Source organism: Pinus tabuliformis, chromosome 1_2, assembly GCF_031772625.1.
Source record: "Pinus tabuliformis cultivar Carrire ecotype Pingquan chromosome 1_2, CPIR1, whole genome shotgun sequence".
Classification (NCBI taxonomy): domain Eukaryota; kingdom Viridiplantae; phylum Streptophyta; class Pinopsida; order Pinales; family Pinaceae; genus Pinus; species Pinus tabuliformis.
In genome coordinates this window covers 453,853,931-453,871,262 of record NC_142298.1, presented here as the reverse complement: position 1 = coordinate 453,871,262, position 17,332 = coordinate 453,853,931, and the positions used below count along the sequence as shown (strand labels likewise).

Here is a 17,332-nt window from a genome sequence, read left to right as displayed (position 1 = left end):
TTTGTGCACAGTAGAACTTACACCTTCTACTTTTATGGGGAATTGATTGGCTCTACCAAATTAAAGATCCACTTTTCGAATGGATCCACCAAAATATGAGGTTGAAGTCACATACATTGGCCCTACCAAATGGTTGGAGCTAACCAGCCATATATTGGGTATTTAATGCCCTCAGAGCAGCACGCCACTTAGCCCGATAACACGCGAGCGGGCAAATATTATTTAATGCCGAATTTGCCCGCTCCCGTGTTATCGCGTTAAGTCTCGTGCTGCTCTGAGGGCATTAAATACCCAATATATGGCTGGTTAGCTCTTTCCCTACCAAATTAAAGATCCACTTTTTGAATGGATCCACATATTTTTCGAATGGAAGTGACATATTGTAATTATGGCCCTACCAAATTAAAGATCCACTTTTCGAATGGATCCACCAAAATATGAGGTTGAAGTGACATATTGTAATTATGTATAAGTCGGCCCATTCTCTAACATTTGCCACAACTTTTGACGTATTTCTTTGCATACCAAAATATGAGGTTGAAGTGACCTATTGTAATTATGTATAAGTCGGCCCATTCTCTAACATTTGCCACAACTTTTGACGTATTTCCTTGCATCCCAAAAATTGTAGGTCAATAATACTTAATGTGCAATACTTTACTTTCAATCCTCAATCTCAAACCCCCCATCCAAAGACTATGTATAGAAAGAGCTATTTCAACACCACACTCTGATTTTTTTTACGACAACTTAGGAATGTGTCGTAAGATTCCTTTGTTCCAACCTGTTGATGATATCCACATTTATGTAAACTTGGTTGTGAACTTTGTCTAAAAAAATACTAGAAAGAAATAAAAGGATCCAAAACTATTTATGTTATATGGAAATTTATAGATTAAAGGTTAGGAATGGTATTTGTAGCTAAATATATATACTCGTGAAACCTAATTGTTAGTGCTAGTTTACATTTTAGCTTTTTTTTTGATGTATATTTTTTGGGATAATTTTGTTTAAAATTTAATAAAGTTTTTTTTGGCATTTTGAGTTTCAAGGAGTTGTATCTATTTAATTGTTCAAAAGTGCAATTTCATAACGAGAGAAAGAGTATATCTATCTTATTGATAGTTTTACCAAGAGAAAAGAGGGATCAAATCTCTTGAGGTGTGCATTTTGAGATTTGATCCTTTTAGCCCTTCATAAAATCATAGTAAGATCAATCTATACTAATCTCCATGTAAAATTGATATAAATTATGTTACTTAACATAAACATCAAAATATTTTATTTATGGCAGACAATGAGAGTGAAATATTCTTATTACATATCCTTTATACTTGGTTGTAATATCAACAATGAACTCATATAAGAGGATAAGAGTGAGATTATTGTCTTTTATGCTTTTAATTAAAACTAATCAAATATGATTTTCATTTTTTTATTATGGCCGACATTGTGTTTTCATTTAGAGAATATTTTATTTTAATTTTAAAAAGAACATGTGTCAACTCAAAGTTTGGAAAACAAGGAAATACACAACTCTCATATTTGGCTATAAAATCTGCCTATTAAGAGGTTATTTTTTGAGTTGCTTTATACAATATCCGTTTTCTTTTTTAACCATATATAATATACAGATAACATTCAAATATTTTATTAACATGTTTATTGAAATATTTTATTTATGGATCACATTGTTCACATTAAAATGTTTTTCAGTTATTAATATATTTTTAAATATTTTATTTATAACCTATAGCATTATTATTATTATTATTATGTCAAATATTCATTTTATTGAATTACACATCTCTTTCTTATTATAAACTAATTAATTGTTTTTAGTTTCAATTACTTCTTTTCTTTGAATATATATCTATATCTATATCTATATATATATAGATAGTTAATTGGGGTTATCTTGGGTGGTTTAGTGGAATTATTGTTATCTTTAGCTCAAAACCCCGCTAGCGACATGTTGAGTTATAATATCTTGATACATATTGTTGTATTGACTTCGAGCTTTGTAAACTCTTAAGAGGATATACATGTGGAACTAGCCTGGTACACACAACCTCGAATTATCCCTTGGGATATATATAATTTTTTCTCTCTAAATTGGTATTGAAATAAATTAGTTAACATAAATATTAGTCAAACATTTATAGAAAGCATAGTAATTATGCATCATCATTCTCAAAAGTGAAAATATAATATTTTTTATCTTTATTTTTAATTATCTTATGTCTCTTTAATGTTGGTATAAAATTATGTTACTTCATATGAAAATATAGATATTGTATTTATGTCTAGTAGTGAAAGTGAAATATTTTTACCACATCTTCATATTTATTTTTGTTTCTAATTATAGCAAATATTGTCAACTAAAATTCAGGCATCCCTATTCTAAAATAACATGCCTATTAACTATATATATCATAAATAAGTATTTTGATCCCTATCATAAATATATATCTATTAACATTTACCAATCATTTAATTTATATAACTACACTATTTTACTTATATTTTTTTATATAAACACATTATCATTATATATTCAACAAACTAATATTTATTCTCATTTTTTAACCTTATGAATAAAGATTTTAAAAAATCCCAATTATTATATTTATATTTACTTATAAATAAATATATTTAAACCAATCTTAACTTACAGTACGGTAAACCTACGTCCATAAGGATTGAAAGGAACGTTCTTTCATCATTCAAAAACATCTACCACACATGAACAAAAATTATCAACCCAATTATTATATTTATATTTGCTTATAAATAAATAAGCTTCACCCATTCTTAACTTACACTACGTTAAACCTAGGTCCATAAGGATTGAAGGGAACGTTATTTGATCATTCAAAATTATCAACAAAAAAGATCAACCTCACCTAGCTCCATCAGGACTGAAAGAAACCGCGTTCTTTGATCATTCAAAGTTATGAATTACAAATGAACAAAAATTGTCAACCTCACATTGAAATATTCTTTTCAAACATGTCCCAATATCTTATCCACATCGAACCTTCAAGAAACTCTCATCTAGGGTTAACCGCTTCAACACGGCAGTCTAATCTTCTCTTCCATTTGAACCTGATCTCCTCGAAAATTGTTTGATCGAACCAGCAAAGAGCCCATGGGCCTGCCGAGCCTTACCCTTCTTCGTAAAAGAAACCGTAACCGTTTCAACACGGTACTCCAATCTTCTCTTCCCTTTCGACCGGACCCATCTTCATAAAAGAAAGGCGGCTCTGACAATCTTTCAAGTTTTCCGCAGATTGATTCCAATTACAGAATGGCCACTTCCTCCAACATGGTCTGTAATTACACAGCGGAAATGATTCACTTCATTTTCACTGCGAAACCCAAATTCTCTGTCTCCTTAATGCTCTTTCTACTAACATTACCATTAACTTTCGATTTCATACACTCATTACCTCCGCCCGATAGTCCTACAGTTTACCGGGCACACCATTGCAGTAACGATAGTATCACGAATGGAAGTGCTCTGCAAAGGAACTTGAAGGTGGTTATCAATTCAGTGCTTGACAATGTTAACAAGACGGGCTACAGTGATTTCAGTTATGGAGAGAATGGAGATAAGATGTTTGGTTTTGCTCAGTGCAGGGGAGATCTGAATGCCTCTACTTGTCGGGGATGCGTTTCAAAAGCTACAGAGTATTTAGATTTTTATTGTAATGGAAGTCTCAGTTACGGAAGAGTTCTTCTCAGTGGATGCATTTTGGAATATGCCACGTCCAGCTTCTCACTGGATGCGTTTTGGATCTTTGCGTTGTGCAATAACATTAAAGTAAACGGCACAGAGGCAAAGGGTGTCATGGATTGGAAACTGCCTCTCTTTTGCAGAGGCTTATCGATAATGCTGTGTCCAGTTCTCTGGGTTACAGTGTACTGAGTGATCATGGGGTTTATTCTCTGGCTGAATGTTGGAGAATACCTAATATGACTCGGTGTAGTCAGTGCCTAAACATTACGTTCGATTATTTGGGCTCCTGCCCAGCTGGTACCAGCCAAGGATTCGCCTTCTTCGATAACTGTCTAATTCGTTATGACAGCTACAAGTTTTACAATGATGGTGTGCCTCTGTTCAAAGCCGTAAATGGAAGTGGAAATAAAAGTGGTCCTTCTATACCAGCATCGAGGCCAACACAAGGTAATATTGTCATACATATTTAGATCACTAGGAAAATCTGAAAAGCCTTTGCTAATTCAGTATAGTGATGCCAATTATTGTTCGCTGCAGGAAAAAGTCTCCCCAAAGTGTTGGGATTGAGCATCGGTGGTGCGGTTGTTGCGGTGGCCTTGCTTGGGTTGGTTGTATTTTGGAAACGGAAAGTTACTAATCCCAGCAATAGGAAATCGCTTCCAGGTAAGATGATTTTAAAAAAATGAATGAGTGAGTTTATAAATCATAGTTTAAAAGAATGAAAAATGAACCTCTTTTACGGATATTTAAGCATTTTATGAATTAGAAATAAAATCTATAGTGATGTTTTAAATATTAATCAGCCATGAAATCCATCCCTGCAACAATACTAGCAAAAATGAGAAAATTGAGGAAAGATGAATGTACATGACTGTATTTATCATCATCTATATTTAGAATAGAGTAATATTTTACATTTTAATCTTTATAGGATGTAAATTTTAAGGTTTTGGAAGTATGTGCCCGTTCAAATTTAAAATTTGAAAGTTTGTATGAGTTTAATAATATTTATACGATGTAAATATTAAGTTTTGGAAGTATGTGCGAGTACCTATTGCTAAGTATATCTTTAGAAGTTTAAGGTTTGGAAGTATTTGCGAGTTTAAATTTAAAGTTTGAAAGTTTTTGTGAGTTTAACAATTTGGGGGTGAGGGTACAAACATATTGGTAAATATAATCTGAAATTTATTAATAAGTATATTGTTAGAAGTTTACAATCTTTATATTTATGCCAATTTTATAAGGTTTTTTTGATTTCTATGGCTATTAACTTATGGAAAAATTTTAAGTTGGGACCATTTACAAAGAAGGGGATTTTAAGTATATCTTTAGAAGTTTAAGGTTTGGAAGTATTTGCGAGTTTAAATTTAAAGTTTGAAAGTTTTTGTGAGTTTAACAAGTTGTGTTGAGGGTACAAACATACTGGTAAATATAACCCTAAATCTATTGCTAAGTATATCTTTAGAAGTTTACAATCTTTATATTTATGCCAATTCTATAAGGTTTTTTTATTTCTATGGCTATTAACTTATGGAAAATTTTTAAGTTGGGACCATTTACAAAGAAGGGGATTTTAAGTATTGGGTCTTTGCTCATATATAAAAAAAATAATTTAAAAGATGCTAATTTTTTACTCAATTGTTGTTTTTCTCTAGTCTTTTTTGCGAAGCTGCTAATATTTTTACAATCAAATCAATTGAGTACAACATTTTCTCATACAATCATCAACAAGGACTGGGAATTGCTTCTAGGATTTATTGTATGGGAGATTGGTAGGAGAGAAATAGAAGAATCATTGAACACCTTTCAACCTCAAAAGATTTCATTTGGAAAAGAATTGAGAAAATATAAAAGAATTAGTTCTTGCACAAAACTAGTCTACCTAGGACTAGACTTGCAATGCACAAGAGGCCTCACTTCTTCAAGCCCTTGGCATTTTCTACTCTAATTTCTACTCCTTACCTCCCTCAATGCTCCCGCCCAAACCATTGGATGTCTCTGTAGGAATTTACAGGGTAAGTTCATCAGACAGAACACCAAAAGGACACCGCTGACAACCAGATCGCAGATCAATACACCAGTATTTTAACGTGGTTAAAACCCTCAAAGAGGGAAATAGTCCACGGCCTGAGCCAACGTGGCCACTTCAGGCAATTTATTAATAAAAGAATGAAAATTTACATATGTTTCTCACATGCACGGATTACCCTACAAATGACCCTCCATGCGCTTTAAATAGAATTCATGGACCAATCGGGTGTCAAGCCACGGATCAAGTGTCGATAATACCGAGGAGAGAATGAACCATCGGATCACTACATATCGTGACCGTCGGATTGTAAGTTACACAATGTACAATGGTAAAGAAGCACACTTTACCTAACTCTACACTAGACCAAGTTGTACTTAACTATTTCCTATGTGTCAGAATATCCTAACATCCCCCCTTAAGAACAACTTGGGATAGGATTGAAGGATTTACAAATATGACACAATAGGAGAAGGAAGGAGGCACTAGAGCCTATCCCCCCTTAGTGACAACTTCCTGAACTCCAACCAGAAATCGAAGTTTAGTGAACTTTGCCTCTGTGAGAGCCTTTGTAAAGACGTCTGCCACTTGATCATCTGTTGAACAATGTTGCACTTCAAGAACATGGTCATGAATGAGCTTTCTGATGAAGTGCATGTGCAGTTCAATGTGTTTGCTGCGCTGATGTTGGACTGGATCTTTGCATAGCTGAATGGCACTTTGATTATCACACCAAAGTGTAGTCGGATGCTGCTGCTAAAAGCCAAACTCTGACAGGATCTGACGAAGCCACAAGGCTTCCTTACTAGCTTCTACGGCACCACGATACTCTGCTTCTGCTGATGAAAGAGAAATGGCAGCTTGTTTCTTACAAGCCCATGTAATAGGTCCTGAACCAAGAGTGAACACATAACCGGCAGTAGACTTCCGATCATCAGGGTCACCAGCCCAATCGGAATCAGTGAAACCAACCAATAGAGGAGCTGCTTCGGCACTGTAATGAATCCCAAACTGAACTGTACCTCGAACATAACGAAGTATTATTTTAGCTGCTTTCCAATGACTTTCACGGGGGTTTTGCATGAACCGAGCAACAAGGCCAACAGCAAAGGAAAGGTCAGGACGAGTATGGGTTAGATACAAAAGTTTTCCTACAAGTTGACGGTATAAGGTAGCATCAACTTCAGGAGAATTGCAAGTGACTGAAAGTTTGACTCCAGACTGAAAGGGAGAAGGGGCTGGCTTACAGTCTTCCATGTGAAAATGACGTAGAATATCACAAGCATACTTGGACTGGGAAAGGGAAATACCATCCTTGGATTGCAAGACTTGAAGACCGAGAAAATAGTGTAAGTGTCCTAAGTCTGTCATTTCAAATTTCCTTTTAAGGCTAGACTTCACATGGTTTATAAGGTTGGGATCACTACCAGTAAGGATAAGATCATCAACATAAAGAACAAGGATGATAAGAGAGTTGCCCACTTTCTTGGTGTAGACAGTATTGTCAGAATGACACCTAGAAAAGCCAGATTCTAAAAGAAAGCTATCCATTTTGGCATACCAAGCCCGAGGAGCTTGCTTGAGACCATAAAGTGATTTCTTAAGTCGACATACAAGGCTGAAGTCTGTTTGTATGAAGCCAATGGGTTGTTCCATATAGATTTCCTCATGCAAGTCTCCATGCAAGAAGGCAGATTTAACATCCATCTGATGGACTTCCCATTTGAAAGAGGCAGCAAGGGAAAGAACAAGGCGGATAGAGTTCATTTTGGCAACAGGGGAGAAGGTTTCAGTGTAGTCAATGCCTTCAACCTGTGAAAAGCCTTTAGCAACAAGACGAGCTTTATGTTTATCAACTTTCCCATCTGGTCCATACTTGGTTCTATAAACCCACTTGCATCTAACAAGTTTTCGTCCCTTTGGTAGAGGAACAAGATCCCATGTATCATTTGCCAACAATGAATGATATTCTTCATTCATAGCTGCTTCCCAATCTGGATGGCTAGAAACTTCTGCAAAGGTGTCAGGATCATAATTTACTGGAGCTTGAGCCAGTAAAGAAGAGGCTCTCTTGAACTGAGAACGTGTGCATCGCTGATCTGTAGGATCACCGGCAAGATCACCTGCTGCATCTCGAGTAGCACGAACCCATTTTGGAAGCTCAGGAGCTGAAGGAGGATCCTGAGATGGTGGGGGAGGATTGTCATCCTCACTTTCATCATCTGAAGAAGAAATGTTTTCAAAGGTAGAAGAGATAGGGAGAGGTGGCACATCTGTCGGACTAGGCTCGCAGGCCGATATATTTTCATCAAATTTTACATCTCTTCTAATGATAACATTTTTGGACTTAAATGGAATAAGTCTATAGCCTTTGACATCTTCAGAATATCCAACAAAAGTAGATTTTTCACTCTTAGGTTCTAAAGCTTTATGATTTTCATCTGGAATATGGGCCCACGCTTCACTTCCAAAAACACGAAAGTGACTTACATCTGGTTTGATTGAGCTCCATGCTTCTTCTGGAGTGATATTCTTTAAAGCCTTAGTAGGAGTGCGATTTATTATGTAATTTGCACAGTTAATTGCTTCTGCCCAAAAACTAAGACCAAGTCCTTTAGATTGTAGCATACAACTAGCCATTTCCTTTAAGGTGCGATTCTTCCTTTCAGCTACACCATTTTGTTGTGGAGTATATGGAATAGTATGTTGCATTTGAATTCCATTCTCAGTGCAATAGTTGATGAATGTGTTTTTAACATATTCTCCGCCATTATCAGATCTTAACTTAAGAATATGATGTCCAAATTGTTTTTCAACAAAGGCCTTGAAGGCCAAAAAAGTGTTAAATACTTCACTCTTGAGTTTTAAAAAGTATACCCAAGTGCGTCTGGAGAAATCATCAATGAAAGTTAAGAAATACTTGCAGCCAGAGAATGACACAACTGGAAGTGGACCACATAAATCACTATGCACAAGCTGTAAAGGGGCTAAGGCGTGCCAAGAGGCACATTTTTCAAAACTGTCCCGATGATGTTTTCCGAGTACACATCTGGAACAAACACCATCTCTGCAAGTTACCATAGGAAGACTTGTCACCATATTTTCTTTACATAGATGTTGAAGGGAGCGATAGTTTAAGTGACCAAATCGCTCATGCCAAAGTTTGCTCACTTCATCATTATGAGCAACAAATATTGAGGGAAGATTTGATGACCCAAAGTTGTGAAACTTATACAACCTTGTAGAATCATCAGCAATGCCAGTAGCCAAAATCTGTTTAGGATCTCTTAAGTCCTTGATTACAACATCATGAGGTGAAAATTCAACGATTTTACCTTCACCTGAATGAGTTATCTGATATAAAGATAGAAGGTTGCAGGATAAGGTTGGAACACATAATACATCATTAAACTAACCATTGTCTAGATGAACAGTTCCAGTCCCTACAACATTAAGAGATCTATCATCACCAACATATATATTTTTGGTGTTACAATCATTTAAAGAAGAAAACATGGCTTTGTTTTTGGCCATGTGATAAGAAGCTCCAGAATCAATGAGCCACTCATGAGAATGAGAAGAAGAAGATACATTTAATGCATAGCCAGACCGAGATGCTTGACAACCACATGTAGAAAGTGCCATTCCTGAAGATGAAGTTGAAGTTGAAGATTGCCCCAAATGGATGTTATGCTTCTTCATTGCTGCTTCCAAGGCTTCCATCTTCTTAAAGCATTTTGATTCTAAGTGGCCATCTCGATTACAAAAATTGCAATGTATATCAGTCTTCTTCCCTTTGTTTTTATTTGTCTTATCATTTTGTTGAAATGATTTTTCATTTTGGGGCTGGAATTGCTTAGGACCCTTGTTTGGTTTAGGCCCATTCTTTTTAGGATATGACTTCTTAGGATTCTTTGAATTTGGTTGCTGCTGGGCGGCTAACGCTTTCTTGGAAGAGTTTCCAAGATTAAGAAGACCAAGGTGTAAGAGTTTTTCTTGTTCTCTTATTAAAGAATCACAAAAAGAGTCAAAGGAAGGGGACTTGTAGTCTGTTCCTTGAGAAATGAAGGCTTCTCTTGTAGAATGGAAGGTGGAAACAAACACAGAGTAGGTTGGTCCCAACTTTGTAAGAATGGAATAGATAAGGTTACTATCTTCTTTCTTAACTTTAACACCTTCCAAAAGATATCTAAGGGTCTTGAACTTGGACAAGAAATATTCAATGCAAGAAAAATTATTAGGGTCCAATGTAAGCAACTCATTTTCAAGTTGATGGGCTCTAATTTCATTTTTAATCCCAAAAAATTTATTGATTTGTTTCATTGCTTCATCAGGAGCATCAATTTCTGCAATATGGAATCTAAGATCTGGAGAAATAGACATCCCTATCAATCCACGTGCTTGATCTTGCCTATTTTCCCATTTAGCAGCCTTATCTTCATCCTTCGGTTTCTTTTCTTGGCCTGAGGCTATTCTGTAGAGACCTTTACTTCTAAGTAAATCCTCAATGTAAGCCAACCATTGGAAGTAGTTGGTGCTGTCAAGGGTAACTTGGTATTGAATTTCCATTTCAAAGGAAACTGAAGCTAAAGATGCTAAAAATAAGTGTTCCAATGGATAGATCTCGAAAAATTAGGCTATTTTAAAAAAAACAGCTCTGAAAACGGCTTCCGGATGAAGAAGTTATGGCTTTTTGAAAAAAAGTTGTTGAAGTTGCCGACGAAGTGCGGGAATGTGCGGAAATGAAAAAGTCTGCCCCCACAAAATGGAGACTTGAACCCAAGACCTCTACTCTCTTAAAATAGCTTTGAACCAATTGATCTATACAAAAAATTTGAGAGAGAGAGAGAGAGAGAGGGGGGGGGTGCTTTGGGTTGCGTGCTTGCTTTGAGAAAGCTCTTTTTCCCTACAAAACAAAAAACACAAAACCCAACACGGACATGCAAAGAAAATGAAACTTATGGCTCGAAGTTAGCTTTAGAAAAAAAACTAAATATTTTCAAAAATGAACCTTGTAGCTCAAAGTTAGCTTTGGCCGAAAAACTAAATATTTTTCTCAATGTTTCTGATTTTCCGAGATCACACTAAGGTGCAGGGAAAAGAGCATACGCATGAGAAAAATCCTTCCTTTCTGTTTTTGATTTGCCCAGATCGCACAGAGTCACAGGGCAAAGAGCATACGCAGAAATGAAAGGTATAGATCCGATTAAAAAAAAGCTAAATAAACCGAAACTGAAATAAGCTGAGAGAAAATAACAGTAAACTGCAAATAAACATTGTATACCTCCAGATCTTAAAAATGACGCAGCTAGGGCTACCAGAAACCTTTTCGCGTGAAACGAAAGGGGTTCCTCACTGGAACAGATGCTCCCAACACAACAGAGCAGTCCTCTCGGCCCGAAAGCAGTCAGAAAAAGCAAATCTAGGAAACGGCAGTTGGATGCAGTTCTACCGGCTTCAGATTTGGATCACCAACGGACGCGGCCCTCAAATAGCTCTGATACCATGTAGGAATTTACAAGGTAAGTTCCTCAGACAGAACACCAAAAGGACACCGCTCACAACTAGATCGCAGATCAATACACCAGTATTTTGACGTGGTTAAAGCCCTCAAAGAGGGAAACAGTCCACGGCCTGAGCCAACGCGGCCACTTCAGGCAATTTATTAATAAAAGAATGAAAATTTACATATGTTTCTCACATGCATGGATTACCCTACAAATGACCCTCCATGCGCTTTAAATAGAATTCATGGACCAATCGGGTGTCAAGCCACGGATCAAGTGTCGATAATACCGAGGAGAGAATGAACCATCGGATCACTACATATCATGACCGTCGGATTGTAAGTTACAAAATGTACAATGGTAAAGAAGCACACTTTACCTAACTCTATACCTAACTCTACACTAGACCAAGTTGTACTTAACTATTTCCTATGTGTCGGAATATCCTAACAGTCTCCTCCTAGGGGATTCCTTAAAAATAATTTTGAAAGAAATCTAAATCAAACCCTAATCCAACTAGTTTTAGTGGGTGTTTAGGGAGTGCATAGATCACTGCTCAAAATCTATGCAAGCTTCTTAAGAATTGACAACAAGGATGATGGAGAGTTATTTTCTCTAGAGTTTGCGTATAGGTAGCCATCAAGAGTCACTTTGGAAATCTTATTATTGAAGGGGATTCTCAATTAATAATAGGGATGACAAAAACATTACAGAATGGCTTGTCCCCATCAAAAGTTTCAATATGTTGGAGGTCAGATGGAGGCTAGAAGGAGGCCTAGAGAAAATTCACACACTTCTAAAAGACATTTATACTTCAACAGTTAAACAAGTGAAAAGGATTGAAAACAAACTTATCAATAAATCAGAAAATGAAGACAGTAAATATACCAATCTCTCTCTACACACTTAGTGGAATGACAATATCATTGAGCCATTCAAATCACAATGCCCATGAATTGTGGTGGAGGATAACCTCCCCACACCGAGGGATAGTCATAAGTAGTAATGGAGATTTAAAGGGATGTGATGGGAAAAGGTGATGGGGGTTTAGGTAGCCAACTACTTGGCGCATGTATTCAATTCTCTTCAATGTGCACTAGGAACTTCATCACAACATAATGTTTGATGTTTTATTTTTTGATATGTTGCTTAGCTCCATTTTAAAACATCATTTTGTTGAGAAGGTGCTCATCCAAACTATTTTCATGGCATGGATTGGAAATTTAGAGCAAGAACACAAAAATATTGAGAAGAAACACAACCCACACATTGAGATGTTTAGTGTCATTTGTATATTAATTGGATTCTTGTTGAAGATTGATAGTTTAATGTTATTTTTTCTTTCTTTCCAAGCATAACTTCATGGGTGAAAGGGTTATCTAAGAAGGAGTCTCTCTATATTGATACCATAGATATCAAAGTAGCAAATATAAAAATCAAGGGATGGGCACTTTGGCCTTCTCCAAGGCATCAAATGTTGTTCCCCAAGAGGTCAATTTAGGATCAGGGTATGAGAGGTTGGCACAGAGGCCATGGTTTTAGTTTCAAAGAAATTTAACTCGCTCATCTAAAACCAGGTGGTTCCCTCTATTTTCTCTCTGACCATCATACTTTTCTTCATTTGTTTATCTTTTGTTTTAGTCTTTCTTCTAGGATTTCTTTAATCTAAAAGTGCTTCTGTGTTACTGTGTTCAGTTCTCTCAATTATCTTTCTATTTCCTTTGATTTTGGCTTGGTCAAGGCCTCTCTCTTTTACTTGTTAGGATTTTCTCCTTGGAGTCTCTTCTTGGATTTCCCTCGAATGAGAATTTTTCCTTTACTCTTTTTGTTATGTTCTTTACACCCTATATCCTCTCAAGGACATTCGTTTTATCATTCCTTCGGTGTTCTAGGCTTTAGTCTCTCTCCCTTTTCACTTCCCTTACCTTATGTTGGTCAATTAGTCACAATGGTTCATCATAGTCATATTAATAATCACATAGGGAATAAATGTTGTATCCCCCTTGCAATTCAAGGGCCCAACTTGTGGCAGAGAAATCTACTATTATTTATGTTTGGCTTACCCCTCCTTTAATCGACAAGGAAATTGAAAAAGGAGGGTGAGAAGTCAAAATTAAATGACTCTTTATCGCTGACACAGAATTCAAAGAAGAGGTAACGAGTTGGGTACCAAATATTGGAAATACGAAAACTTGATAGATAAGGTATATGCAAACAATGAATATCTATTGGCAGTTGAAAACTATAATGGGGAAATCTTAGTGGAACGATAAGAAATTATCCAATGCATTGACAAAATGCAACGACATACTGAGAGGTTTATGAACAAAGTCTTGATCCTTGCTAAAATGCTAATAGACCTCAAGTTATCCACCTCTAAGGAGGAGGGTGATATACTTGACAAGATTCAAGTCAATTCTCCATTGAAATATATGGCTTCTTACTAATGTTTTCTTACATATGATAGTAACAACTTAGTTGCAATAATATATATTGTAAGTTCAAATTTACCTTGTAAAATGTTAAATGGTTTTAGTCTATATTATCTTTTCAGTTTTCATATTTATTTCGGATAGTATAAATGGGAAAAATATCCATTATTATCCTATTAGTCTAGTTTCCTAAGTGACGTACTAGTGGAAATAAAATATAGTGTATGATTTAATTTTTCTCGAGTAACATAATCTTTGTTTATTTACCCAAAAAAAAGAAAAAGAAAAAAATAAGCAAAGCTTTTGATTCTAACCCTTTAAGGCCTATAATCCTTCTTACCCTTTAAGGCCTATAATCCTTCCTAAGAAAGATTACAGTTTCAGCCCTTGTTTAGCCACAGAATCTCGATTTGATCTAATCCCCATATTATTGAACCATTCACCACGGGTCTAGACTTTAATTTCACGATCAAGGAGTACCTCATCTTCACTCAGCCTAAATTGCTTGTGTATTTCTGTTTAGTGTACTTACTCAGATTATTAAAAAAACTAATAAAGACTAAAGTTCCACAAGCCCTTCTCACCTGCATCATTTTCATCTTAATATAATGTTAATGAATCTCTCAAAGTTGGTTGGAAATAATTTTATGTTAACTTGTATCGTATGTTCAACTTAGTGTTGAAAAATAAAAATTATTACACTCTTCAACATATATGGAATAAAGAAAAATTAGGCTAAAACTGAGGGATGTTGTATAGTTAAGGTACTTGTTTCATCTATGTATCTATTGCTTGAATTCATCATTTTATTTGCTCAATATTACAATAAATCTATCAGGACTAAAGATGGGAGCCTATTCATTGTGTTATAACCATAATTCCCCATAAAAGGATGGTGTGTGTTTCACCAAGTACTATTCATATCGACCCAATTGTGCACGGGGACAATTTTTTTGATTCATCACCTAAACATAGGAATGATTAGTTTTATATATCTAGGTAGAGGAAAAGTAGTTCCTTTGAATTATCCCCTTATCAATATTCTTTTTGAAAACGTAATTTTTACCATTCACTTTTTGAATCCAATGAAAATAATAAAAGTGCAAATCCAATGTTTTTTGGGTTATTTTGGGATGTTTTTTTTACGTATTAGGGAATACAAGTTTGACGCTTGGGGACATCACCGCTTCTTTGGGTTTTCATACCACATGGTTTCTTTAATTTTATATATAAAGTATTGTTACCTATGCACAATATATGCCAGTGGAAATGAGCCTATGTCCTTAGCCTTTCTTTTAAAATATTTTTCCTTGCAATAGAGTATGGAAATAAGTTTTAAAATTCAGTACAATTATAATGGAAAGATGTGATATAATACATATGAATACAAATAGATAAATTATTATATATACAAGTTATTCTACATATATTATTATCATTATACAATATTACATTTTTATATAACAAGCTATGCATCAATATAGATTATTTATATTAGAAAAACAATCTAGTTAATTGAGAGAATATCTCCACCATTAACTAATTTAGGAGCTATATTAGTTGGACCAAATCTCTTAAATCCAAATAATAAACAATATCCTAAGAAATAGAAGAAAACTACTCACATAAATATTGCAAATGATGAAGATGATCACACATTAAAAATAAAACAAGTAGGAGTTCATATCTCCAACACTCTCTCTTAACGATACTTGTCATTGATCTTAGTTTGGTAAAATCTTTGTCAATGTCTCTAATCGTTTTGAAATATTATAGATTGAATTTCATCAAGTTGTCTCCTAACCTCATAAAGGTGTACCTCCCAAGTTGAATTCCCAAGTTCTCGAATTTCCATCTCCCCGAATTCCCAAATCAATGATATCCCAAATTCAATTACTGAATATTGTTCCACAAGTTATCTCATATCTTCAATAGTATAGTATAATCCACATGCAAGTCTTTACAACTAATGAGGGATCCTTCATGTTATGCCCCTATACCAATAGGTGTCATATATCATGATTGACTTGATGAGCTATGTAATATGTTCATACCTTTTCTTATTGCAAAGGTTTTCCATATTTGTGTAAAAAAATAAAAAAATTTAAAAAATGTAAAAAGGGTATACCCTAAAATAAAAATCAAAGGGTGAAAAGAATAAAAAGATGGTCAAAAAATGAAAGAAAATGAACCCCAACAAAAAGAAAGGACCAGGAAAGTGTGCAAGTCTAAATGCCACTACTTTTTACTTTTGTGTAATAAAAAAATATGTGCAGCTTGTCACCTATGACACAATTCATGAATAGTCAAATAGTTTAAGCTTGGCTAGTTCATTTTTCAATTTCATATTGTAGAAATAGAGAATAAAGATCTGACCAAACAGTGTAATCTTGGTAGATAAGTAGATAGGTAGAGTGAAAAAGGAGCTCAATAATTTAATAAGTCTAAATGTGTAAATCTTTTACTTTCATCAAAAGGCAAAGGCATGTATCGCATAAAAGGCACATCAACCAAGCAAAGTCAAAAATAATTAACTTCCCTACTCATTTTCCCTGCATTTTCACTAATTTCCCCTAAGTGCCAAGGCATTCATCAAGTTAGAGGGGCTCAGAGCATTTCTCTGACTATTGGAGGGACCAGACCTTCGGCCCAATAATTTATAATGCCGAAGTACTTGAAACCCTTTTATCAACATTCATCCCCCTTCATAAGTCATTCATCCCCTTTACAAAGTTTTTCCTAAGTAAAATCTTATTTTGCTTAGGGGAATTAAAATATTTTCCAAAAAAAACCCCACTTTTCATTTAGCCTAAGCTTTAAATATACACATGAAAATATTTTAGACTTAGCGTTTTTTCCATTCAATGTCATATTAACTACTAACTTATATTATTAAGTAATTCCCCTATGCAAATTACCCGCTTCCCTATTACATTAACTATGTAGAAACCCCAAAATCTCATATATCCCACCCCTCGGTTAAAATATAACCATAATACACTTTTAATTGGGATTAATTAGTTAATCTGTAACTAGTTAAGAACCTTGACCCCGCCACATTAAAAAAAGATTAATTAACCCTCACGGTTATTTAATAACTTAAATGACCAATCTTGCTGCTCCCGATATAATTAAAAAACCCTTAATTATGTTGAGCCCGCCCTCATTAAACTTCTGCCACCTCACCTCCCCAATAGCCATCTGATCAAGCCTCTCAGATCTGACAACTGTTGTGCATATCGCACAGCCCTCCGTGACCGAACGATAGTGCTGATCGCGAGCGGTTTTGAAAACAGTACCTTCGCCATGCATCGCTCATCATATGGTATCACGCGGATGAGCCCGAATACTACCCCCCCCCACATTGGCGGTGAAATAAAAACCACTTACCGCCTCCCGCTAGTGACAAAACATCAAATCCTCCCACTAACGCCACCCATCCAGATCCCGAAGCTCGCCAAATTTTTGACTTTGTATAAAAAACAAACAAATAATTTCATTGTTCTATTTTGCAAATATATACCTCCATGCAAACTTAACGATGAGATCAACCAGCTTGTGCTCCCAGCCGCCAACCAACTTCAAAATTTGCAGTCGACACTGCTCAAAGTCCTCCAATCAC

The 17,332-nt window shown here is 35.3% G+C and overlaps 1 protein-coding gene across 1 annotated transcript in view; it reads left to right on the top strand.

Annotated features, from left to right (window-relative positions):
- Positions 1-3,028: 3,028 nt before the first annotated feature.
- Positions 3,029-17,332, top strand: part of LOC149206322 (cysteine-rich receptor-like protein kinase 2) — a 264,120-nt gene continuing 249,816 nt past the window's right edge. Inside the window, exons 1-2 of the mRNA XM_089393674.1 lie at positions 3,029-4,189; positions 4,280-4,405. Of these exons, the coding sequence (XP_089249800.1) occupies positions 3,979-4,189; positions 4,280-4,405 (337 nt within the window). The 5' untranslated portion in view covers positions 3,029-3,978. The remainder of the gene's footprint in view (positions 4,190-4,279; positions 4,406-17,332) is intronic.